General features: G+C 38.5%; 2 protein-coding genes across 8 annotated transcripts; one reads left to right on the forward strand and one right to left on the reverse strand.

Moving 5' to 3' along the window:
* Positions 1 to 422: 422 nt before the first annotated feature.
* Mccc2 (methylcrotonyl-CoA carboxylase subunit 2) lies at positions 423 to 9,392 on the forward strand. 5 transcript variants are annotated; one of them, XR_011448106.1, is made up of 11 exons: positions 423 to 650; positions 933 to 1,186; positions 1,259 to 1,530; positions 1,614 to 1,761; positions 1,827 to 2,242; positions 2,322 to 2,456; positions 2,530 to 2,666; positions 2,736 to 2,821; positions 5,127 to 5,328; positions 5,876 to 6,059; positions 8,882 to 9,392. XR_011448106.1 is itself a non-coding variant. In XM_070310265.1 (9 exons), exons 1-9 carry the CDS (start codon positions 537 to 539, stop codon positions 3,006 to 3,008), a joined length of 1,680 nt encoding a protein of 559 aa, XP_070166366.1. In that variant the 5' UTR covers positions 424 to 536; the 3' UTR covers positions 3,009 to 3,168. The 5 variants fall into 5 exon arrangements, 2 of the variants coding, with proteins under 2 accessions (XP_070166366.1, XP_070166367.1); XR_011448105.1 differs by having other exon boundaries at positions 5,533 to 9,392; XR_011448104.1 differs by having other exon boundaries at positions 5,876 to 9,392.
* Qsm (Zona pelucida superfamily protein qsm) lies at positions 3,459 to 24,499 on the reverse strand. Of its 3 annotated transcripts, none has more exons than XM_070310268.1 (8): positions 24,337 to 24,499; positions 9,401 to 9,502; positions 9,201 to 9,310; positions 8,878 to 9,053; positions 5,093 to 5,323; positions 4,839 to 4,986; positions 4,561 to 4,705; positions 3,459 to 4,466 (listed from the first exon to the last, which is right to left on the reverse strand). In XM_070310268.1, the coding sequence occupies exons 1-8, from the start codon at positions 24,401 to 24,403 to the stop codon at positions 4,219 to 4,221; spliced, it is 1,227 nt and encodes a 408-aa protein (XP_070166369.1). In that variant the 5' UTR covers positions 24,404 to 24,499; the 3' UTR covers positions 3,459 to 4,218. The 3 variants fall into 3 exon arrangements, with proteins under 3 accessions (XP_070166369.1, XP_070166370.1, XP_070166368.1); XM_070310269.1 differs by lacking the exon at positions 24,337 to 24,499 and adding an exon at positions 11,284 to 11,516; XM_070310267.1 differs by lacking the exon at positions 24,337 to 24,499 and adding an exon at positions 9,984 to 10,231.
* Positions 24,500 to 26,046: the final 1,547 nt, after the last annotated feature.

The following is a 26,046-nucleotide window of genomic DNA, read 5'->3' on the forward strand; positions in this document are numbered from 1 at the left end:
GTCACTAAACCGCGCAAAATCTATCGAAAAGCGCATAGATTGCGATTCTCGAAGTAATCGATCAATCGATATGGGACATACTTCAGTTCGATACTGTCGATACTAAGATCGCTTCGTCTCTCACAGCACAGCACGTAGATATAAGATCTGTTCTTTACAGCTGAACTGGCTGCACCAGTTCAGAACCCATCCTTCTCCTTTCAATGGAGAGAGAAAAAGATAAACTCTGTACCAGCGCCCAGTCGGTTCAGCTGCAAAGAAACAGACCCATAGCACTCGTGCACTTACACCTTACACTTTAAAAATTCGATTGTAATTTTATTGATTGTACATCGAAGCCTCGATATATATATTTTATTAAACACATATACATAAATATACATATACATATGTGAATTATGCTGATTAGAAATTATATATAACTTTTGAGTATCTTTCCATTAATCTCAAATTATAGGTTATAGCACATGTTAATTGTTGTCTATTGATAATTTCTCTTTGCACGTTATATTGTGACAAAAAAGTATTTATACATAATGTTATATAGAAGTCGTTATATCTTGAGGCAATTTCGGCCTTTCGTGAGACTTTATCATGAAGAAGCGTCTGTTATTGGTAGTACACCAGATTCTAGCTCACCAATATATCAGGTTAAAAAATATTATATTCGTGTATTTCATTGTTTTCTATTGTAATTCTTGTGTTTCTCTCTCTCTCTCTCTCTCTCTCTCTCTCTCTTTCTCTTTCTCTTTCTCTCCTCCTCCCTCTGATAATATATTTTGTAATTTATAAAACTTATATGTACATGAAATTGTTAGTCAACATCCGATAAATATACAATACTAGCATGCATATTGGAACATAAATAAATATTTAGTATTTATTTATAAATATATTAAATATTGTTTTTTTTTTTTTTACATATTGCACAGGAGAATTATGCACAAATGAAAATCCTTGTTGATCAATTGAAAAACACTGTGGAGAAAATAGTTGAAGGTGGTGAACAAAAAGCGAGGGATAAACATGTAAACAGAGGGAAGCTTTTACCTCGGGAACGAATAAATACCCTTTTAGATAAAAATTCACCTTTCTTAGAGTTTTCGCAACTGGCAGGTTATGAGATGTATGATGAGGAAAAAGTACCAGCAGGTGGGATTATCACTGGTATTGGGAGAATAGAAGGGTAATCCAATGACAAAGTTACTATTTTTTTTTTTTTTTTAATATCATATTTCATCATCAGATATCTTTCTAGCACTAAGTGTATGATAATAGCAAATGATCCTACTGTAAAGGGTGGAACTTACTATCCTATATCGGTTAAGAAGCATTTACGTGCTCAAGAAATTGCAGAAGAAAATGAATTACCTTGTATATATCTAGTTGACAGTGGAGGTGCAAATTTACCTAGACAGGCTGATGTATTTGCTGATAAAATGCATTTTGGTAGAAGTTTTTATAATCAAGCAAACATGAGTGCCAAAGGAATAGCTCAAATTGCAGTGGTTATGGGAAGTTGCACAGCAGGTTTGTCATAACTATATTATTGATACATTCTTACTTTTTTATATTTTATGTACAAGTTTATCATATATAATGATATGTTATAGGTGGTGCATATGTTCCTGCTATGGCAGATGAAAATATTATCGTCGCTAATCAAGGCACGGTATTTTTAGCCGGTCCACCGCTGGTAAAAGCTGCAACTGGTGAAGAGATTTCAATGGAGGATTTAGGAGGAGCTGCGCTTCATTGTCGGTAATTATTTCAAATACTATATTGATCTCTTATAAGAATGATGACTTATAATCCTTAACTTCTAGACGATCCGGTGTCATCGATCACTGCGCAATAGATGACACTCATGCTTTGCATCTGGCACGTCGAATCGTGAAAGATCTAAATCGGCAACCACCTATGGATGTAAAAATCAATAAAAATATTGAATTGCCTATACACGTCGTCGATGAAATCTATGGCATTGTTGGAACAAATCTGAAACGTTCGTTTGATGTGAAAGAAGTTATTGCAAGGATCGTGGATGGATCGAAATTCCATGAATTTAAGACACAATATGGTGAAACTTTAGTCACAGGATTCGCTAAAATTTACGGCTATCCTGTGGGCATTGTCGCGAACAACGGTGTATTATTTTCCGAAAGTGCTCTGAAAGGCACTCACTTTGTGCAACTTTGCAGTCAAAGAAAAATTCCTCTTATCTTTTTACAAAATATCACTGGTACGGTTATAAAGCCATTAGTGTGTTATTTTGTACTTTAATGTGCGTTCTATTCAATCATACAAATTCATCAATATAGGTTTCATGGTGGGTAGAGATGCAGAATTGGGAGGTATTGCCAAAAATGGTGCTAAAATGGTAACAGCAGTAGCCTGCGCGCAAGTACCAAAGATCACAGTAATAATCGGAGGTTCTTATGGAGCTGGAAACTTTGGTACTTTTTATTACTCTAACTATTTAAATTATTTCTTGAAGAAAAAAACATAATATATATTGATATATAATAGGAATGTGTGGCCGATCTTATTCTCCACGTTTTCTTTATTCTTGGCCAAATGCTAGAATCTCAGTAATGGGAGGAGAGCAAGCAGCTAGCGTATTGGTGCAAATCGCAAAGGACCAACGTATGAAAGAAGGCAAACAGGTATTATTTAATTTCTGTTTTTTTTTTCTTTTCCATATACAGAAATTTATATATATTTCGATGTTATAGTGGACCCAAGAAGAAGAAGAGAATCTCAAGAATCCAATCATTAAACAATTTGAAAAGGAAAGCAATCCGTATTACTCTAGTGCTAGGTAAGAAATAATCATAATTGTGTGTAGAAAAAATTAATTTTTTATCTTTACAAATATTCTGATATCTAGACTATGGGATGATGGTGTAATCGATCCAGTCGACACGCGAGTTGTGCTCGGCCTGAGTTTATCTGCCAGTCTGAATGCATCTATACCTGACACTAAATTCGGAATTTTCCGAATGTAATATGGGTACAAACTTAATGAAAGTATAAAAAAGTACTATATTAATGTTAAATTTTGTATATTGTTTTATATCTGATATCTAATCCAAAGATATTTTATATTTTATAAAGAAAATATTTTTTGATTGTTATACATTCCAAATATATATATTTTTTTTTATATTTTACTTTATAAATGATTTTTAATTATCTGCAATAATGCCTTCTCTGAATTCATCTCGCTACTAAGAAATTTATCTAGAAATATTACCTATCTATAGAAATCTACTATATTTTCATCAATACAGCAACTCGGTGCATTATATATAAATTGAACTAAAATCACATATACAGTCTAAATTCTCCAGCATACTTTAAATTTTCCATATATATTTCTCATAATAACTAATTTTTTTAGTAATTAATATTAAGGATGTTAATTATATGATCATGATCAAGGAATAATCATGGTATCACATCTCTTGTCGGTTTATTTAATTATTTTACATTTATTTACGTAATAATTAGACTGGGATTACGAAATACGCAATTAATAATTACTTACTAAATAATTAATTAAGTCGCATTACAATATTACACCTCGTCACACGACTAGGGGTATCCCGCTTTCTCCGCTCGCAAAGGCCAATTTTCTTTTGGCAGTTATTCCATCAAGAAATACGGCAGTTACTTGAGATATGTAATAAAAAAATATAGTAAAATTGAAGTGTTATATATAACTGAAAATTCGGCGGTCGCAAAGCGGAGAAATCATATGTTACTGCTTATTATATTAGCGCCAAGATAATGTGTATTCACTTTTTAAGCTTCTTCCAGATTTTAAATTTGACAATTGAATTTTGCCAAATTTGTTATCTAACAATCAAATTCTTCTTAAATGTATCTTTATACTTTATATCACACGCAAAGTGTTTTAAGGCGGATAATTTTATATTGTATAATGATACAAATTTTTTCTTGAAAATGGAAATTACGCTTCTTTAGAATATTAGCATTACGAAACAAATTTCTTTCAATGCTTTTCTATATGGGCACATTTTGACTGTATACAATCGATATGTATACGATCACCACTATGCATATATATGTAATTGATGATGCGTTGCCATTATGATCGATATTCTGATTATTAGTGAGCAAGTTAATTTTAATGTCAATGCATCTTATTTACAATTAACAATTATTTCTCAGGAAGTACGAATCTTAATTTTTCTACAGGAATTTATAGAGGCAAAAAAATACAAAGAAAAGACTCAAGCTCAGCGTACTACACGAAGAACAATTGACCACCATCTCGGTGACTTTGTATTTAAAATGTTCCTTAATTTCTTCCGCAAGAAACGCTCTCTCGTGCGTCCTAATTGTCGTCGGGTCAGACTGCTCCCCGATTTCTTCGGCAATTACTGCCCTCTCCTTTGTGTGCGTCTTGTTCTTACCCTTCCTAATGAACTCCGAGAGTACTAATAACATAATTGCAGAACAAGAGCCATAAACATGATGAATATACGGTAATAATTCAAATGTTCATTCACTTTACGGGATAATGAATCTTACCTTGATCGATCATGACATCATCCGTGGAATCGACCTTGATGAATGTCGACATAGTTACTTCGAATAGTTTGTTCTTGTCTGTGCTTGACATTTCAATAGCTCGCCTTTTTCGGCCAAAACCGACTTGACCATTGCTGCATTCGATCTAAAGCACGTATTTAAATTCATTATAAATTCGTCGGGAAATATTACGAGAACGGAACGATAAAAAAAAAATTATATATAAATAGAGAGATTTAATAATTGCGTGTTCTATGAAAGAATGAAATCATACATACCCCTGAACATTTATCTAAGCAGACATTAACGGTACCACGAAACTGGACGTAAGTACTTTCCGGAAATTTGAAAGCTCGGAATTTTGCCGTCAGGAAATCGCCGTCCACGGTATTAAAATTTTCGAACAAGTATGGATCGACGGAACACCTGTATACAAAAAATTTTATGTATTATTTTAAACTTGTTATAAAATATTGTGATATTCCCCTTCAATAGTCATAGTGTCGCAGCAACGTCGACGTTGATCAATTACCCGTTAATAATAATTGTTTCTTCCTGCTTCTTAGTATCGGTAACCAGCATGTAAGTCACAAGCAGACCGTAGATCGGAGCTGAGTCATTGTCTAAAAATATTTCCATCTGCAACGGCGTGCCAGGACTAACGTTGAGTTCGCCGGTCACCAAGACTCCACCCTGCCTCACTCCGACACCGAGGATCGGAACTGGTGCCGCTCCCGAAATTTCTTCACGTATATCGATCACTCTAAAGTAAGTAAACCAACTTTTTAGTCTACAACCATTAGAGAGAACCATTATAAGAAAATTATAAGAGCTTGCTTGTCATGTATGTAATGTACGCCATATGTTTTGAATTGTGCGTTCAACTCTTGTGAATTATTAGAATTTATCGGATTGTCGCAAATCCGCGACGGACTATGCATTGATGGAATCATAAAGCCGTAAGATTTGCAGTTGCCTACTTTCCAAAATGAAGTCACGAGGGTGAGCACATGGCCGGTGCGATGATAAATGTTGCGTGTCCAAATATGCAATTCTAATCGAGCGTCAGTTTGTGCACACCATACCAAAGCGCAAAAACAACGCCATGACCTGCGATTATTCCTCGCTGCAGTTATCTCCACAGGAAGATTCGACCTACTTTACGCTCTTATGCAAATCGCGAAATACGCGCGTGAGATCCGCGCGAATGCGATCTATTTTATTAAAAAATAAAAATCATCCCCGTAATGCATGTCGCGATCATCAAACGCGTAACTCAATTTCAAGCCGATTAATATGTCTCAATTTTCTGCAGACTCATCTCTCCGCTTCCGTGACATTATGGCCTTGGATCACGGAGGCGAGCGACATAGATCATCGTCCAGCGAAACAACGACAGATGAAGTAATGAAGACGAATGTTTGTCTTGAAACGGGTAGACCATGAAATTGCCAGCGGCAAAGAAGCCAAAGGCAACGATGAAGCGAGATAGAAGATAGGTCGTTTTTTAAAATAAAAGACATACATATACGAACACATAATTCACACATCTGCGAACGCAATCGGACAATAATGTATCAGGGTGTCCAACGCAAGAACCATTAACCATTATTATAACTATGACTTGTATTATTTTATGCGACTCCGCTTATCCAGCGATTCTCTCTCTCTCTCTCTCTCTCTCTCTCTCTCTCTTATTTTTTCTTTTTTTTTTTTTTTATTAATTCCAACACACAGCGCGCTTCGTTAAATCGTTTTCTGACTCGTAACGACTTTTCGTATACGCGATACGATGGTGTAAAAACTACTTAATTACACGACTTATTTCTGTGAGGAGACACGCAATGTAACAAGACATACATTCGAGAAGAAGATCACCCGAGTGTCCGAAGCATCGATTAACTCGAGAAATTCCTCGGGTATCTCCGCGGTTCGAATTCTCTTTGAAGGAACAACACTAATCGAATGATCGTCTTTCATAAATCAGTAACTAGATTCATCTCAGAGCAGGTTGAGCATACACAATGAGGGAATCTTGCAGTTTCATCAACAGGTAGAAACAGTTATGGGGAGACTCTACGTCGCGTGACTCGATCCGAAGAAACTCATGACAGCGCTTCACCATATGCGATAATCTAACAATAAAGATTTCACGGTATTTCCGGTAAGCGAAATTCGCGGAATTCACGCGAGATCCGATGCCAAGGTGTACGTTCGATTAACGCCAATAAATTAGCGGGCCGTGGCAGCCGGCGCGGTGGCCGCGATAAAAATTCCCGGCATGTTCCCCCGAGAGCACGTCGTCCGCGAAGGATACTCGAAGAATGTCCTATTCGCGAAGCGACTTTCGTCGACGACAGGGGGGAGAGAGCATGTAAGATCCACCGACAGACCTCTCCTTCTCCCTTCGTGCAATCTTCGAGCAACGCGTTAAAATCGCGCGTGACTTTTCCGCCATCTGTAAAGGAACCGTTGCACAAAGGACTCCGTGGCGTTATAAAATCGACTCTCGTTATGTATCTTAACTATGTGCAAGATGTCCCGTTATTAAATTCTTCGACAAACCTTATATTGATCGCATTGAAAGAATTTCGAGGGAGGCTGTCACTTGCGTTGCAGATCTTAACATTCGAATATCTTTTCCTTACATTTTTTCGACGTCTACTCAAATTCTGAGAAAATAAAATTTACTCCAATCTAATGTAAATAAACAAAAACGCGTTGTTGTTTTTTGATTACATCGCAAACGCTTCATTTCATGATCAATATTAGATTATTCCTACAATCTTCCCATGTCGTAAATGAGGCGCGTAGATGTGTGTGTGTGTGTGTTTTTTTTTTTTCCAATGTCAGATACAATTTTCTTCGTATCTCAATTGCTGTTCATTCGTTGGTGATTCTATATATTTGTTTTCTCGAGTAAACATAGACCAACTGGAATAGTTTCGTACGGGATGTGAGTGACTCGTCAAGTGATTTTCGACGTAAAGAAGGAAAAAGCATACCGATTATAGGTCTCGCGGATTGAATTACATTACAGGTTTTCCAGCAGCTGCGCACCGTTGTGCAAATAAATCAGACGGCGGTATCTTGACTTGTTTGCAAATTATAAACTCCTTACGATAACTCCCGTAGTCGTCCAGCTTCAGCATGCTATATTCAGGTCAGGTGGGAAGATTTATTCACTCGAATGTGGATCGTCCGGTCGGTCGTTCCGTAATCATCGAATTTTCCGCGCAATTTTGCCATCCTCGATGAACCGTCCCCGCCATGTTTGCTTCTGCATCCTTATATATATCTGTCTAGATCTGTCAACCAGTTTTACTTTTTCCACCGTTTGATTAAAAAATGTAGATGCGTGTTACGTAGAAAAATGCGAATTTAATAAAAATAATATCTCGCGTTAATTCTCGTTCCGTCAAACTAACTACGAGATCTATATTTATAATGACAGCAATAACGTTAATATGCTTCAATGCCGACCGAAAGGAATACGATGTAATTACTGCGTTATACTCGGTGGTCTTAAACTCATTTGTTACATGTCATCGTCAAGATACGAAACGTTAAGATTAGAAACATTGATATAAAATATCTTTCCGACTTTTCTTCTTCGGGAATGAACGGAAAAAGTATATCACTTGGCAAATTATATTCCCGTCTAGCATTTAGCAAACATGATAATTGCCAATATGAATCGACTATCGGGAAGGAAACGCGATAATAAATTTTCCTGATTAAAGCTTTATTCGTAGAAAATCCTCTCATATCGCAGATCGATAAGAAACATCGCAGGGCGAATCATGCTCGTTGATCCGGCAGGACGTGATTGTTCGTCAAAATAGTAGATGAGGTGTCTGTGCGTCAGAGGAAAAGTTTTTCTCTCACACTCGTGCGAGAGGCACAACTTCCGGGTAATTAAAACCACTCGTTTGGACGCCGAGAAATCATTTCGTACAGAAGAAGTGCGAGAGATTCTTGTCTATCGTGTCGTTGTACGACGCGATTAACACTGTCGGATGACTGGAGAGAGATGAAATTGCCAAGTCAAGCTCCTTTACTCAATCTAATAGATTTGATAAATATCATGCTCATTAGCACGATACCTTCTTACGCGGTCTCTTCTATTTACACACGTTGCTCAAAGAACTTATAATCTCCAACTTTATTGCAGCTTATTATCTGTACCGCGATGAATTATACATATTGATCGCAATGACAAAACGAATGAGATTGCATTCGCGTCACGACGAATGCCGCAATATTTTGTATGCCGCAATATCAAATACTTAATATGCTGAATGATTGATGACTTACTCAGGTTCCTGAAAGCCCGCCGGAAGAACGCTCCGCCGTACCGCCGTATGATTGGACGCGATGGCGATTTCTGGCTCCACGACTACTTCGGTGATCACGCATTTCACGGTGAACGTGTGTTTGCTAGAATCTGCTGGCTCCTCCACTATTACCCGATGATAGTACATCTTTTGACCCTGCCATCAACAGCCATCAAAACTTATAATTCCAATACAACAATTTAATGGTACATCACGTTTAATGTAGAAATTTCAATTTAGTTCGATAATAATCCGGAATAATAAAATTAAAACGGAGATTTGCGATGAAATTGTATGGATTACCGTGACTTTGTTAAGAACTCTTGTAATACCGCATCGCAACATGTCCTGTTCCAGCAATGATAATTTGAATGTGGCAACGCCATCGTGAAATAGCGGCTTACAAGCCTCATCTGTAAAAGTGGGATCTCGTTATGAATTGTATTTTTTATTTACGCGCGGTGCGTAATGTACAATATATAGTATTTGAAGAGATATTTCACCCGGAAAATGTTTAAATTGTTGAAGATATATCTTTGCCTGCGGGCTACTCCTCACTATATCCACCTCCATCATCTGCTTCGTACATCTCACTTTGCTTTGCACTGAAATGTAAATATAGATCTTCTATAAGAAACTAAACCAAAATATATAGGTATGTGTGTGTGTGTGTGTGTGTGTGTGTGTGTGTGTGTGTGTGTGTGTGTGATTTAAAATATTGTTCAAGAAAAAATAATCTTTATAAAAAAACATATTTTAATATATTTTTTGTATTTAAGAAAATATTATATAAAACTTTTTTCACACGATATATTATATTACAATACTATAAGCACACAAGACGATATTAATATAAATATATTAATATAAATTAAAGACTTTTTTCAAGACCGAAACTTTTCTCTCTCACTATTGAATTTTTTTACGGATATTTTTACGAATAATATGCTGTTTATTTCGAATTAATTCTCGGCTCGGCATGTGGAGAAGTATATCTTGAGTATAACTCTCAAGACAATTTAGGATTTTGTCTTATGGAAGGATGAATGGAAGTTAGCCTTATCCGCAAAGTAAGTTACGATATACCATGGTAATTGCCCCATAAAATCGTAAACGTCTCGACCTTGAAAGGCGAAGAATGCAACTCGGGAGATGCATTCGCGGTGATGTACATCCCACTGGGTTAGACACTGTTTATTCGCGGAGCTCCACGATAGGTACTTTCACCGTTATTGGCTGACGTCAAGCCTTAGTCAAGCCGTATATCGAAAGGAACATGTCCTCGATGTTGAAGAAGAGCTTAAGTATTTACATAATTCACGAAATAATCCACACATGTGTCTCTATCGCACTTTCTTTCACACATACATATTCCTCCGTGATTTCGAGAAAATTTTTCCTTAAGAAAAAATACATAGGACAAGACTTGTAATCAAGAGTTACATCTTCGCGAACATCGAAGTAGGAAGCGACGCGAGAACGATTCCGAGAGGATATCGTCGCGAGCATAATTCAACATTAATCTCGAAAGATACGACGCGAGGTGGCAATATTTTCATCTCACTTAACGTACGCACTTCGCGGCAAACCTTGCGCAATAATTTATAGTGAAATATCATCGTCACGTGCGCAATGAGCAACTGTTGGGCAACGTGGCGAATGTTCTCCTCATGGATAAGGCATCCAAGAAGTGAACTCGTGCAGTTTCACGCGATGCATCCGAGACTTGGTCGCGTCCAGGAATAAACAACCGGCCTTCGACGATTACCGACCAAGTCCTTTGTCATGTCGCGATTCCCGATAATGAACGATAGAGCGAACAATTGCAAGCTGTGACGTTTTAATACTGCTCTGTGAACATGTCTGGTTTCATTAATTTTTCGTATTCGTTTTAGATAGATATACCTTTGTTTGAAGGGAAGCAATATTAAATTAATAATACAGATGTTATTTCACGCATTTTTATATTTAATATATTTTGTGCGAGCGATATTCTTCACAGTTTCTTTTTTTTTTCTCCTTATATGATTTTATATAATCGTGATGAAACAACACGGAGCTAATGCCGTGTAATAAAGGGGGATAAATAATGTAACTAATAGCCAAGATAATTCAATAAGAAATAACGCCTAGTTGAATTTTTTCAGCAACTTATTTGATCGCTTGACGCGATATCCCAGAAACCGGGCAGAGAGAAGATAGCTTCAACGTTTGTTCCGCGCGGAAGCTCCGCAGCAGCCTTTCCCGCTCGCGAGAGGCAAAGTTAAACAAGCGACGACTGACGAACGTTGAAGGACTGGTAGAATGTTTAATATACATTGTAGGCCAGCGCGCGTGCATCAGGAAGTATACGCCGGGGAGAGACTAGCGCGTTTCCTTTTATTACCTCGGCAGACAAATTGATGTTCAACGGCAGCCAGTCCGGGAGTCCGCTGCGCTCACCGAGCTCAAGGATTGCAGCACTACGGAGGATTAGCAGGTACTGTCTGACAGGCGTTGATCAAGTCCTCGGCAAGTCCGCGCCGCGTCGTTTCCACCGAGACGACCGGACGGAACGAAATGACACCGGCGAGTATAAGACCGCGCGGAAATCTTGGCGATGTTTTAACCGCGGGACCATCAGTCTCTCGTTACGTGATGTCAGAAAACGTAGAGAAAGGAGATAATCTCGATTCTCTCAAGGGTCGATTTTCATTTTTACCCACGCGATACAGTCACATCACGTACGAAGCGGCTACCGCGCGCGAGAGAGAGAGAGAGGGTCGACAAAGTTTCTTCTCTTCTCGTCTCGTTGAAATTGTTCTGTCTACTTAATATGCGACAACTCGTTTTCATCAGCATACTCGCTGGCTCGCCAATGGCTAGCAGTTGCGACGCGACGATGTCGTCGCCCTTTTCTACGTTTCTATGGCGAAAAGAGACATTCTTCACTTTTTTTTCGCAGAGTGTCACCCTTGACACGAAACGTGCTACGAATTAATGACTTCCCTTTTACCGGTCGTCACCCTCCGGGCGCAGACCCTTATCTAGGCGGACTTTATGCAACGTCGGTCAATCAAGTCGTGTTCCGTGCGCGCAGTTAACGCGTAAATTACGTGACTGCGCAACGCGTCGCTTTTAAACATCGCTACGAAGGCACAGCGATCTTTTACATTAGCAGGTTTAAGCGAAGTCTTGCGAAGATAGCGAAGGCGCGAACCGCGGCCGATCTTCTGCCGATCTCGCAGAGAAGGAGGTCCGTGACCTTAGCTTCTCTTCCTCGGCCGTCGCTCCCCGCCGAGCTGGCTACCACTCTTCTACTTCTTCCTCTTCTTCTTTATCTTTCTTCACCCACTGTTCCTCCCTTCTTTCTGCCATAGCGGCGTGGTTTTTTTTCTCGGCTTGGTCACCATCGTCAAAAGCGACAATCCAGTATTACACTTCCGCACCTGCGTTGTTCTGTTAGAAAGCTATAAAAATATATTGACTATAAATTGACTATTAGAAAATTACTGAACGTGTAAAGAAAATTTTGCAATGAGAAGACTTGAGCACTTCCTTTATCTGAATTTTGTCTCGATGTAAAAAATTTTCGAAAATTTAAAAAGAAGACTCGGAAAACATTTATTAATTAAATTTACTCTTTTCGTCTTTTTTCAATTCTAGTTCCAAACAAAAAGGGTTAATTAACCTGAAGCTGAAATTAACCGATGTTGGCGAGGTCAGTTTCGAATCAATCAAAATATGTCAAGGCAGAGCAGAAACTCTTCGCGTATTATTATCTGCCCCTACCCTTTCCACCTCCCCCCGTCCGTCCCGATCGCGTGCATCTTCCTCGCACATTAACCCCACCCGAGATTATTCGCGGCTACACTCACGTATTATCGGGCATAATTATCAGCTTCAAATGTGGTGCGCTCGCTAATCCCTCGATCTCGGCCCGAGGTCCGTGAACCTGGCCCTCTTCCTCCGTTTTTTCCGCGTCTCTTCTCGCGCGCTCCTCTATCCTTCCTTATTATTCGATGTTTCTTATTTCTCCCTCCTTATTTCTTCCTGCACTCTTCGATCATTAAACTTAAGAAGGTACTACATACACCTCTGATCCTCCCGTCGATCCTGGGAGAGTTCCGCTTCTTCCTCCTCCTTCTACTCTTTCTTCTTTACAACATGCTTGGTAATATTACCATGACTACCTCCGTTGCCATTCGTGCACTCTTCGACGCGCCGTTTCCTCCAGCTCTTGCCACATTAGATAAGATTTCCGCAAGATAACCGATAATGACCTCCCGATTGATGAGGAAAATCCGTGATCTCCGACCTTCTCTTCTCCTTTGTGCCTCCAACGCATAGACTCTCGCTTTTACATATCTTTCGACTCATAATTCGATTCGTTATTCAATTCGCCAAGGACCAAGTCGATTAATTTTCCACCGATTTTTCGTGACCCGATTCACTCGACCTACTCTCTTATGCTCGCTTCCCTTATCTTCGACGCGGTTTTTGCCCAACAAACTTACCTTACCGCGCCGCTGCTTTACTTTCGTTTTTGCATTCCCGTTAACGCGCCTAAATCCTCTCAAGAGTAACGCGAGTCCATCGCGCCGTAAAACGCCGCGTTGTTTTCAGATTCGAACCTTCCTCAAGATAGAGAAAAATTTATGATAAACCTAAGAAAAATTCGGCTCTTTCCTCTTCCCTTCGCTTGCCTCGCTGCTCCCTATTTCTCTGCAGTGATAAAAACCAGCAATCGACTGCTTGATGACCGGTTTCGCCGATAACAGTCGATTTCTGACGATATTTTATTTCTCTTGGACGGACAAGCGGCTACCTCGTTGCGCTACCGAGAAGAAACGCAGTAAATTGCGCCAATTTACGATCGAAATTACAATAATTTGTGGCTATTACCGCGATGTGTTAAGATGAGAACCGAGATGAACAACTACATTCCTGCGCGGTTGCGTTCAAGCTCTCGCGAGGATCGAACGCGCAGGATCGACGTGGTCCTCCTACGTACCAACTCCAGGAGGACGAGGCAAAATGTCAACATATAGCCTAACTATTGCATTTGAATACTTTGTTGCTATCGGAAGTGATTAAACTTCAGATAATGTAGGCACTAATATTTACAATTAATCTGATTGGTCCTGGAAAAATATAAACATTCGTGTTTGCGAAGATGCGGCTTCTTCTTCTCAAAGTAATTATTCTTGTTGTACTGAGCGGCATTGCGTAATAATAATCTGCATAATTTTCTCTCTCTTTCTCTCTCTCTGCACAAAAAATGAAGAAACGGTAATCGCGACGGAAGGAGACGATCGTATATTACAGTAATCAATTAGTATTCACGCGGGGAGTTATCGCGTACGCGTGTGCTAGCGGTGCATAACAGTATCGAAAGATCGGAGAAAAAAGAATGGTCAGTGAACAAGTTTCTTTTTCTGCAAGTTTTTCGCGAGATAGATCGAAAACGATGAAATTACCGATGGAGGAAATTCTCGTTGCGGGTGATATGATTCGGCGTGTTAACATTGTCAGCTAACATTATCTATTGTATATTAAATATTAACCGTTAATCGCGCAAACCGGATCGCACAAATAGAGATACGACAGTGACTGTGGAAAATACAATTTTCGTAACGGAGGGAACGCCTTATTGTATGTTTTAAAACTACGATTATGTAAAGAGTATATGATTATCACTTCGTTCCCCTATAATATTACGGAGATAGGTTTTTTTCTGGAATAATATTGAATGACGTTAATCAATCATTTAACTCTTCGTGGATATAAAAATCTTCATGTATAAATAGAATATGCGCTGTATACATAAGTTATTAATAAGTTTATCTTGACCCCCATTGGCTTATTTTTACTTACTCCCGTTATACCCGGCGTATCGAAAAAATATAAAGGCATCGCGAATCGTTAAATGATATGCCTCCTCTTGTAACGTAATTACAAACGCTTCGCGTTAATCGGTGTAATCTTCAGCCGCTACTGTTCCGCTACTGCTTGTGTTTATCCTCATCTCTACGGCCTTGCTCAAGTAGTACGAAAATCACATACCCATGTACCGGATCTTATTTCTCACGTCTATTCTATCCTATTGATTTAATCGTCGCTCGCTAAATGTACGCAATGTGCAGAAGAGTTTTCTTCTAAAAAAATTTTTCATCTCTTCTTCATCGATTCTGATATGAAACTGTTAGCGTTTGATAAAATTCGTAAATCACTTTACAAATCATGTATTAATTTTACTATATACAACAATTATTCACTGCTATCCTAGTATGATTTAAAGACCAATATGTCTCTATCAGCAAAAAAGTTGGGTAAAGTACGAATCACCTGTGTTATTATTCGTGGGATGTTAAGACGATCATCGAACTTCGCGGGAGGATATATATCGGTGATATAACAGGATCGAAAGTTCTTAATCAATGCAACATGTTGAGCGATAAAAGAAGAGCACAGACGAACACCATGCGTATCCATGCGGTAACGGTGATTTCATTCCGATTGCTTTTGCCTGCCGCCATTAATACGCCAGTTACAAAGGCCGCAAGCACAGTAGATCACCAGTGATCATTAGTAGCTCACAATTCTGTCGATCAAAACTCGAGGGAAACGAGGGAAATTGCAAAACGGCAGAGGAAGGAAGGTCGTCGAGGATTAGCGCACATGAAGCACGAGGTACGTACGTCGATAAGTATCTTAGTTAGTGCCCTCTTTGATACTTTCTCTGCCGACTTCCTGGATCCGACTAGATTATTATGCCCACCGAGGGAACGATGTTTCGCTTGCAATCGGATTGGCACGCCCTGACGGTTCTATGCAAAACGCTTTGCAAAGCAAAATTTTCTACGCGAATGATAGTTGTGATATAAGTAATTTTACACAAATAGGAAAACAATAATCTTTGTTTGATCAAACTAATCATTATTATAAAATTTTTTTAAATATTTTCAGAATTATTTTTAGAATATTATATCTTTTTAATCTTACTAGCCGCTCTTTGTAAACTTTATATAATCATCATGATTAAAAATTGAATGCGGAATAGATAGAACAACATGCGCTGCATCATAGTGGTAAACGAATGAACTAGCGATTATTGAATACTTTTTTTGTAATATTTTCGGAATGTTGCTGTAACATTGCTAAAGTTATATTGTAAAATAATGTCTTTGCAATATTTCTGCAACATTAAACTGCAATATGCAATATTACAATGTTGCAGCAATGTTGTTGCAAGCTTCAGTGCTGTATGGGATGTATCTCGCGATAGTTATGATTATAATCAATTCTCGTTTGCTGCCTCATAACGACTGTTGACATTACGTTGGCAAATATCGCTCGACAGTCAGTCATTTAGAATCAATTCGTACTCGTCGAGCCGATGAAGCAGCTCGGTGGAAAAGAGATGGAAAAGGATAAGATCTTTTATTATCCTGGATGCTTCCTTGCGCATGTGACTGTCATCTTGGAGATATCGGAACGAATCCCAAGTTTATCTGTACGCGACTTCCGGCAGTCCGCTCTATTATTCAGACTGTGCTAGACACAACCCGAGCATAGAATACATTTTCCAGAGGATACTTCGCACAGCGCGCGGCGCTATCTGATCACAAGATTTAATTGTTTCCTCGAGTCCCTCTTTTCTTCGAAGGTGCATGGCAATAATAACGTAGATTTTTTAACGTAGATTTTTTATAAAAGATGTATAGCAGATAAATTATTTGATACACAATCGGATCAATCAGATCTGTAAACAGCATCTTTTCTATTTAATGACGAACAGATTATTTAATAAAATTCCGTGCACACGATATATAATATTAAACTGTCAATAATATATATAAATAGATAAATAGAGATAAATGTTTTTTCATGTATCGCGCGAAATATTCGACGTGAAAATAAAGAAGCTAATAAAGAATGTTAAAAACATTCATATGTTAATCATTATTGCGATAAAATAATTTTTCTATTATTTTAATTAGATCCATCTAATCAATCGTTATACGATAGCTGCTCGAAATTAGAATGAATGTTAATATGTCGAGATAATTATAAAATGTGAGTCAAGAGAGAAAATAAAAAAAATATATTGCAATTATGACGAATACATCACGTAGGGGAGGAGGAGGAGGAGGAGGAGAGAAAGTCCTCCTCTTGCTCGCAATATGTAGCAGTAGTCTGCAGCAACAGGTGCAAACGACGAACGATAAGAGTAATTACAGGTAATAAACTGAAATGACAGACTACGACGACCATACAGGACACATCCTCGTATATATCCGCCGTTCGTTTATCGTGCTATAATCAATAGGTACATCGATAGAAAATAAGTTCGCAACCGCTTGCGAAACGCAAAGCGTTGTTTTCTCAACGCTATTATTAAATTGTTAAATCAAGTGCGTGCTTCGATCTGACATACTGCGCCCGTCTCGTTTAGTAAGTTTTTGCCTGATTAAGATTAATGCGAATCAATGCGAGTGCTCGCTTCGCTCTGCACGCTCGCGTATTTTATTTTTACTTCTGCCTCGTTAAGATTATTTCGTATTTTACGAGATCCACCACACTAGCTTCCTTATAAAATAGACGGGTTATTTTTAGCCATTATTTAATAGCCATTATTTTTACTTTTTATTAGCATTAATTTTTTATTACTCCACATATTTATTACTTGGTCACATTGAAAATAATCGCGGACGCACACAGCTAAACGCATTTATGCCTGTTGAAATGTATTTTACGGGAAGTGAGTGCACTCACGCACACATCTCGAAATTTATTGCACACAAACATAATCATCACGGTGCAGTTTCTTAGTGAATTTTCTCCTTCGTTACTCGTATTATTGTATGAATATTAATGTTGAAGCAACTAACCGAGTTAATGGCTTATTAACCCATACAGCGCAGAGCATTGCAGCAACATTGCAACATTGCCGCAATGTTGCTACAATGTTGCAATATTGTTGCAATGTTGCTGCAATGTTCTGTGCTGTATGAGAAGTGTACCTGTATATTAGAAATATAAAATTCCGATTCTTTGACAATCAAGCTTTCGCAATTAACTGAATATACAATATCGAGGATTTCACATTCAAATGTATATTTAATTAAGACATTCATGTTGTGGGTGCGATGTCGTTTTTGTCAATAAAGCGGGGATGAATAACGGAATTTTTTCGAGGATCATCAGTCCCGGTGTGCGGGCATCCGACAAAATAAAAGTTCACGCATGATTGATGATTAACTGATTATACACGTGTCTAATGACGAAGTTTGCGTGTAACCTGTGGCTCGCTGCTCACCGGATCATTATCAATCACGAAAATGAACGCTCCTGTCAGCGAGAAAGAGAGCATAGGGCGTGAAAGAAAACAGCGATTTATATGAATTAGTTTTTTTGCCGAGGAAGAAACGAACCGCGCAGGGAAAGTAGCGGGATAATATCCACTTCGTGATAAATGGCGCAAGTTTGATGAGCAAACAATTTCGTTCCGCGCATCATTCATCGTCAAATTTTGCGTGCGATTGGTGTTTCGCGAATGCGGAACATAAAGACAAAATTTTTTTCCACCGCCATCGCGTATCAAATTGCCAGATATTACAGAGAAATCATATTGCTAATGTCTACGAAAAAAAAATATCATGCATTCAATGACTATCATTAATTGTACATTATCGAAAAACTGATTCCTTATGGTTAAAGTATGTAAGTCTCACGGTAATTATCATATTTGGATAGTTCGAGACACGCTATTCCCCTGGCAATCTTAATGATACGGTAGAAGAAACATTTCATTCCTACCTTTTTACGAGACGATCACGAATTATCATTTATTTAATGCGTCTCAGCACAATTCTTCAGATAGATTTATCATAAAATTTTTCTTATTATATGATTAATGTGAAATGGGAAAAAATTTTTCGTTAATCCATAAAAAAACATTTAATATACGCGACATTGAGAGGTCTTGCCTTTGCAAAATTATATGCAATATTTCTCTCGCGTGTAAACGATGCGTTATATGGCAAAATGAGGCCATGAAAAATTATAAATTGCACAAAAATACGTGTTTGTTAGCTTAAGAAAATTCGTCCGTGCATGCTCTTGTCTTTTGATGTCTTCGGGTATGCACGTAGACACGAACGATGCGCGCACACGCGCTCGTCCGCAACGCCACGCATGTACCGGGTGACACGCGTGTGCACGAGTGGTTCGACCGGTATCCGCCATATTTGGCTGGGCCCCACGCATACACGCATAAAGTACAGACGTAGAAACCTCTGGGAGAAGAGGTCATGCTTACGAAAGATATCGACGTAAAGATACGGTGAATGAGATTCCGCAATGATCCACGATGAACTGGCTATATCTCGAAACAAACTATCAAAAAAAAAAACCTCGAAAAATGCTTGTGATATCCGCTCTTTTATAAATATCAAACTGGTATTACGAGATTTTGGATGATTTATTAATAAATCGGTGAAGGAAAAATACATCAAGACGCAAGTTAAACGGATATACCATAATTTACACGCGTGACCAATGTATAAACTTTGCATAATTAGAATCCACGTTGAAAAGTAAAAGATAATTAATTCCTATCTTTCTATTTTTTTAAACAGTAGTAACTTCTTTCATATGTTCGTTGCTTAAAATAAAATAAATTCGCAGCTAACGGCGAATGTATCAAAGTCGCCATTAATTTGTAAAGGAATTTCTAGATCGCGCATCGAAAGGAATGATTATGAAAAAAATGGTGAGTTTATGGTACTTAGGATACATCTCAAGATAATCGTTAAACGCGCGATAAATGGTTCGTTGCTCTCGATGGGTTGAGTCGCTATTTATAAAACTTCGCAAGAATGACATGTCAAGGGTTCATTATCCATTCACGTTCTTGTCCACGCGCCGCGTCCAAGTAACTGTTCAAGACGTTGTTTAATATGTGACTTACAAAAAATTGAACGTTTAATGTCTTTTCGATACATACCACATTGATCTTTGACCATTTCCTTTTTGATATTTTCGTACCTGCGGCAAAATGCGCACCATTATCTCACGCATATAAATAATCATACGCGGACGTGCTTGATCAACTAGGATTATTGAGCGAAGGAATGTTAAAAGGTGTAACGAGAAGTGCTAAGAGAAAGATACTTTAAATAGTGAAGAAACCATGGTTCTAATCGTAAAAAGAAAAGATCTTTGCCGATAGCACGTCTGGATAGATCGACGAAAAAAAATGTGGCCGTTACGTCAAACACGCGCGTCAGTGCACGTCGATTATCTAGTACGTATGTGCTGGTGATCGATTCTAAGATAGCCATCTTAGGACTTTGATTCCTTTGCGTGATTAATGGCATTTTAATAGATCAAGTCACGCATATCCCTTTAGCGAACAATCACACCTCATCTCTCTTTAGACATATTTTTATTAATTTCGAGTTACTTATTTGCACATTTATACACGATTCAAGAACATTGACCTGCAGAAATTGTTTTATTATAAATTATTCAACTTTTTATAATAAATATGAAGACAAAAAAGCAATGACATTTCAAATAACTTTTCTTTCATTGTTGCATATTTCTGTCTGTATCGCGATTTAATTGTTTATTAATTTTTATTTCGTTGCATATATATATATATATACAAATGTGAAATTTAAAAGGGAAATTCAAACACAGCAATCTTCTTTGTCGATATTTTGTTCTTTGTCGATCAACAGGAGTTCGCGTCCGGATCTTCGCGTGTCGGGAAAAGCTCCGATCGCTTTGCTAGAAACCGGAGCTCGGCCTTTTTGGCCTTTTCTCGGTGCTCTCCACGACGCGGTGTCCAAGGCGTCCGTGTAGATCGGCAACCGGTTTTCCTATGGCCTCTCCCAACCGATCCCTCACTCCTACTCTCACTCCCACTTCTGTATTTCTCACTCCAGAACTCCGAGCATTCTTCATATTCCACATTCTCACAATGCCATAACACTACGGCGCCAACGCATCTCTCCAAATTTGTACCTCTGAGGATAAGTACGCGGTTGGCAACGTGTTTTGCATTGTAAGTATACCGTATTGAATCATCGTACGCAAGTGTAAATGTACGTGATTTCATGCTTTTAATTATCCAGAGATGAGTAAGAGAAAGGCGTGGAGATAGACACCGGTGATTGAGCGCATTCACTTTCTCATAAGTATTTATTTGGTACATCAAGTGTCATGATTTGAACATCAGGAAAGATAATTAAAAAATATTTAAAATTTTTATAAATATTTTGCACGCCAGCGAGACAGATATATGCATTGAAATTTATACGATTTATTTGAGAAATGATCGCGCTGCTATTTTTGTTACGATACAAATCAAGGATAACTTAAACGAGTAGAGAAATCATGTAAGGAAAGAGAAACCTTGCTTATTCAAGCCATATATATTTTTTATCATTCAGTATATATGTATAGAGACGCTATGTACGTTAAGGTGCAACTTCTTCCTGTAATCTTGTAACATTTCAATTTACAGCTTTTAATTAGCCACGCAACTGGCTGCTCCTCATAATTCTCGTTATACCTGGCTACGTATTTGAAAACGATCATAAAGAGCAAAGACGACTCGGTGAAACTGTTTTTTTTTTGCCTTATTCTTTTTCCACTCGGCGAACGTTTTCGCTTTCTGATAAAACTCCGTGCGGTTTCTAGGCTGGATAATGAATAAATAATAACTTTATGACTCGTACACATGGGAAAAATTCCGCAAGCAACGCAGCTATACAAAAACGCTAGCGGGCGAATGGTTTTGAAACCGCGAGAGATCTCATTATTCTCGAACACGCGCGAATGCGGCCTGACGCTTCATTTTAACAGAGCTCGTGTCAATTCTCTGCACGATTCCATTTTCTTCACGTTGTCGACCTTTTTTAATCCATCGTCGATAATACGCGCATAGCTTCTCTTTGCGGCGGAAGCAATACGAAGAGTCTGTCCGCCGCAGATCGAGATAGTCGCGGCTCGCACATTTGCGATCTAGCAATTAAGTATAATGTTAATAGCCTGATAGTGAGAAAATATAAGTGGATAGGCGCAGCAAAAGTGAGCTACTTGGATCGAGAATTTCACCTTCTCTTTCCTCGTGATTTCCTGCTCGCACACATCGGCCCATGAACGGAACGATGCGTTTCGGTTACCCCGTGCTGTAGAACGATGTACAAACTTCTTGAAGATCTTTAAGAGAATCTGGTTAATAAAGAAAAGGAGCAGTATAACTCTCGCGACTTCTACATCAAGCATTATGCAAATATTTTTCGCAGCTTTACGAGAGTACAAATAACATAGATGTTTCCTTTTTTTTTATCGGCACCCAACGGCGTGATATTGTTAAGATGAAAGTAAAAGATTTAATATTAGTTTTTTTTTTTTTTTTCCTTTTTTTCATGTCACATTGTAGACTCTGGGATACGTTCCAAAAGGGAGAATGACTAACGGGCATAGGCGAATCTTTAATCTTCGATCGTTCTTTCCCGTTACGAACGTATTAGTAGCGGGAGCTACCTTATATTGTTCGGCTCTCCCTTTAATTTCTGGACGGTAGCCAGTTAAGAGATCGCACCGCGGATTCTAGCAGAGAACGAAGGTTGAGAGTGAGAATACAAGTGCGTAATCACAAGCACGGAAAATTGTATTTCCGTTCACCTTCCCTTTCTTTTCCGCGGCTCTCGTAATATATTTTTATTTCTTCCATCTCGCATCCGCGAAGCCGAGCCGGTTTAATTATGCCCATTACACGCGCGCCTGTTGATAATCAATTTCGCCGACTCGCGAATGAAAATTCGCGACGTAACTCTCGACGGGGAGGGGGAGGGGGGTAACGATACAAAAAAGGAAGTCGATAGCGGTCTATCTATTACGACGAAGGGTTAATACATGCGAGTTACTTATTAAAGTTAGTTATTATTAAAATTGTTATTTATTAAAATTGAAATTAATCAATATTAAATTGATCTTTTTAAATATTACAAAAAGAATCATAGCGTGATTTTTTGCAAAATCTTGATATGTCATATTTGTACCGGATACACGTTTTCATTAATCGTTTTAGTTTACGCAACGATTGGCAATATTCTAGTATAAAATTTCCGAGAGAAAGAGAGAGGGAGAAGTAATCGAGTTAATTATTTTCTATGTGTATGTGTGTGTGTGTGTGTTTTTTTCTTATGCAATTCTGCGCGCAATCACACTGATTTCACCCTTGCGATTTATTTTATTATATATCTATGCTATTATTAGAATTAATTAATTATACATCAACAAGAAACTCGGCACTCGGTGGAAACAATCGGAGGAGCCTCGATTCCCAAGGCGATTAAACTTGCAAATCGATCATTTCAACTAATATAATCTAATGCATACAATAATGCACGTAATGCATATAATTAACTTTAATTCAAAAATATCGATGAGTCTTAGTCCATTTTACTCCATCTTCTTGTTTGTTTTAAACAATGGTGTTCTTAACGGATAATTAATTTTCTTGTTCTAATTGCGAGTGTCGCGCGATTACAAACTTCGTTAACCATGGTTATTTTTTAATTGCACATTGCGTCAAGGATGATGCCATGCTAGCGCGCGCATTGTTTGAACAGCTCGCATAAATTTCACTTCCGAGAAAAGCGTCTTAAACGAGAAGCTATTCCGCATACCTCGTAATATCGCGTGACGGACACGAGGAAGATTCGCAGCCGTTAAATATGATCCGGAAACATATCGGTTGATTCATTCTTCGCGCTTGATTATTTTTAAGACGCGACATCCGCGCTTGTCCCATCGCGAAAGAGAAACTTCTCACTTAGCGAGACTATCGCATTGTCATGTGTAGGTTCCCGTTGTCGGACATTATCGTTTTTTATAAATAGTCGAACCGTGAAGCGAGTAGAAAAGAAACGAGTCAACGAGTAACGAGCTTAAAGTCAGTCATAACGAGCGCATCGCACGACGCATGAGAGAAGGTTTCAACCTTGAGTGGCGCTTCAGGTAACTATATATGATCCTCGTGATACTTTGTGGGCATCACAATCTAGGACATGCTATTTAGATGCGCGCGCGTCAGATGCTTCGAAACTTTACGACGCATTCTGACAGCTGGATTATGCGGCTTATTATTCTCTATCGCGATTGGTATTATACAATCAGTTTGCAAACAAATGTGTGTCACTTTCACGTTCGCCAAACTGTCCTACAAATATTTCATATTCCTTATTGTCATACTTTGCTACAGCTAAGCGTGGATATATATCTGTTTGGCGGTTAGATAAATATGTTTCCGTGTGAAGAATTTTTTATACAATTTTTTTTTTTTTCTTTCAAACCTTTATTGTTATTTTAAATAAAATCACGGTAAAGGGTAATCGCAAAAATTATTATCGCTATTAAACTTAGACGTATTGCTTACCATTGGCGCGTGCAAACCCGACGATGCATATCCAGCACAGGGCCAGTCTCCAGAAACGGTCAGCCATGTCCGTTCTCTGGATAATTACGAAACGCTCGCGGACTGTGTACTCGCGGTCCGCGTCGAGGACAAGTAAATAAAGAGAGAAGAAAGAGGAAGAGATGGGAGGAAGGGAAGAGGGTTCGAAGATAGATTTTCGTATTATTCGCGAGGAACTCTCATTTAGTCGGACATGCTCGCTTCTCTGCTTAGGAACGGCTCTCCTCTCTCACCGTCGATGGAAAGGACCGAAGACCGGGAATGGGCCTTGACGAAGACGCGCGAGCAATGTTCCCTGTGCGAGCACGCGAAAGATACTGACGGGCCCAACGAGTGGCGGAAGAGTTTGAACCGTCAGCGGACCCAGACTGCAGTATCGGCCAGTGGCGTAGAAATCTATCAGACATATTGTGCTGTAACATAGATAATTTTATAATATAATTTTAATTAAATGGTAAAAATATTGACTGTTGCAAATCAGATTGAATCTTTTATTCGATTCCAGGCTGAAATTCAACGGAGATTTAAATGAGATTGAGATGAAGAAATAGATATCGATGAATTGATATGAAGATATTGTAGTTGTAGTAATGATATTTTTCTCATCTTGTATCTACGAGTATTTCTTCATTTATTGCAAGAAGAAATAATTAAAGTATAGAATTTACTTTGCCTTTTAATCTACTACCAGAAATAGGAGTATCATTTATTGAAATTAAACTGTTCTTTCCATGATAATTTCATAAGCCAAATTGAATCGTTGAGCATGTCTAACATCATTGTAGTGACCATAATGGACCTCACACCACGCCATTGTCATCGAGAAACAAAAGACACATGGATGAGAAAGTGGCAGCCGCGAACCAATTGCAAAGGTAGAATCGTATGAATGTGTATGTGCTGGTATGTGTCAGTGTACGCTTATCTGGTAACTGGAATGTGCTTGCGGGCTCTGAAATAATTACAATGAGATATAAAAAATTTTGCGTTAATTGATTTATGGATCGATATGTCGAATAGAATCCATCGATTTATCCTGGATGAAGGCGGGTCCTTCTATCCTGTAGTCGATCGCGCCGATAGAATAATGCGGGATCCCATAGTTTCGGGCCTTAGAGAGAGACGCCGTCTTAATATACTACGATGAGTCGAAAGTCGACGCGGCAAAAGAACGTTTCATACACACACACACACACACATACACACACACAGACCCGTTGACAATTCTTTTTTTATCCTCGAAGCACAAACAGGCGATGTTTTTAACGTAGGCGGATAGGGACCAACGGCACCTCTCGCTCTGGGCCTTACATGGATGCATCGTGAGTCACTGCCCAAAGCGACGTATGTAAATGTATTCTGCTTACTTTATTCATACATTCAGATGTGATGACCGACGCCGCGAATAAAGAGCGAGTTTAAAAAAACACATAAGAACGACATTTCTTGCGATAAATTAACGTAAGTTATAATATTATAATTTAAAAAAAAATAAACTCAAAAAATATAATGAACATAAGAGAAAAAAATATATATAATTTTTTTTTTCACTGGTAACCACGCAAAATCTGAACGTATTTATCTTCTCACACCGAGTCACTTCGTCGTCTTTTACGACGAAGAGTCAATAACGTCAACGTTATCGTGGTAATTTCGAGGGGAGGGGAGGGG

The sequence above is a fragment of the Polyergus mexicanus genome, unplaced genomic scaffold (assembly GCF_030449975.1).
Source record: "Polyergus mexicanus isolate NDT 795.1 unplaced genomic scaffold, iyPolMexi1.0 SCAF_18, whole genome shotgun sequence".
In the NCBI taxonomy this organism is placed as follows: Eukaryota; Metazoa; Arthropoda; class Insecta; order Hymenoptera; family Formicidae; genus Polyergus; species Polyergus mexicanus.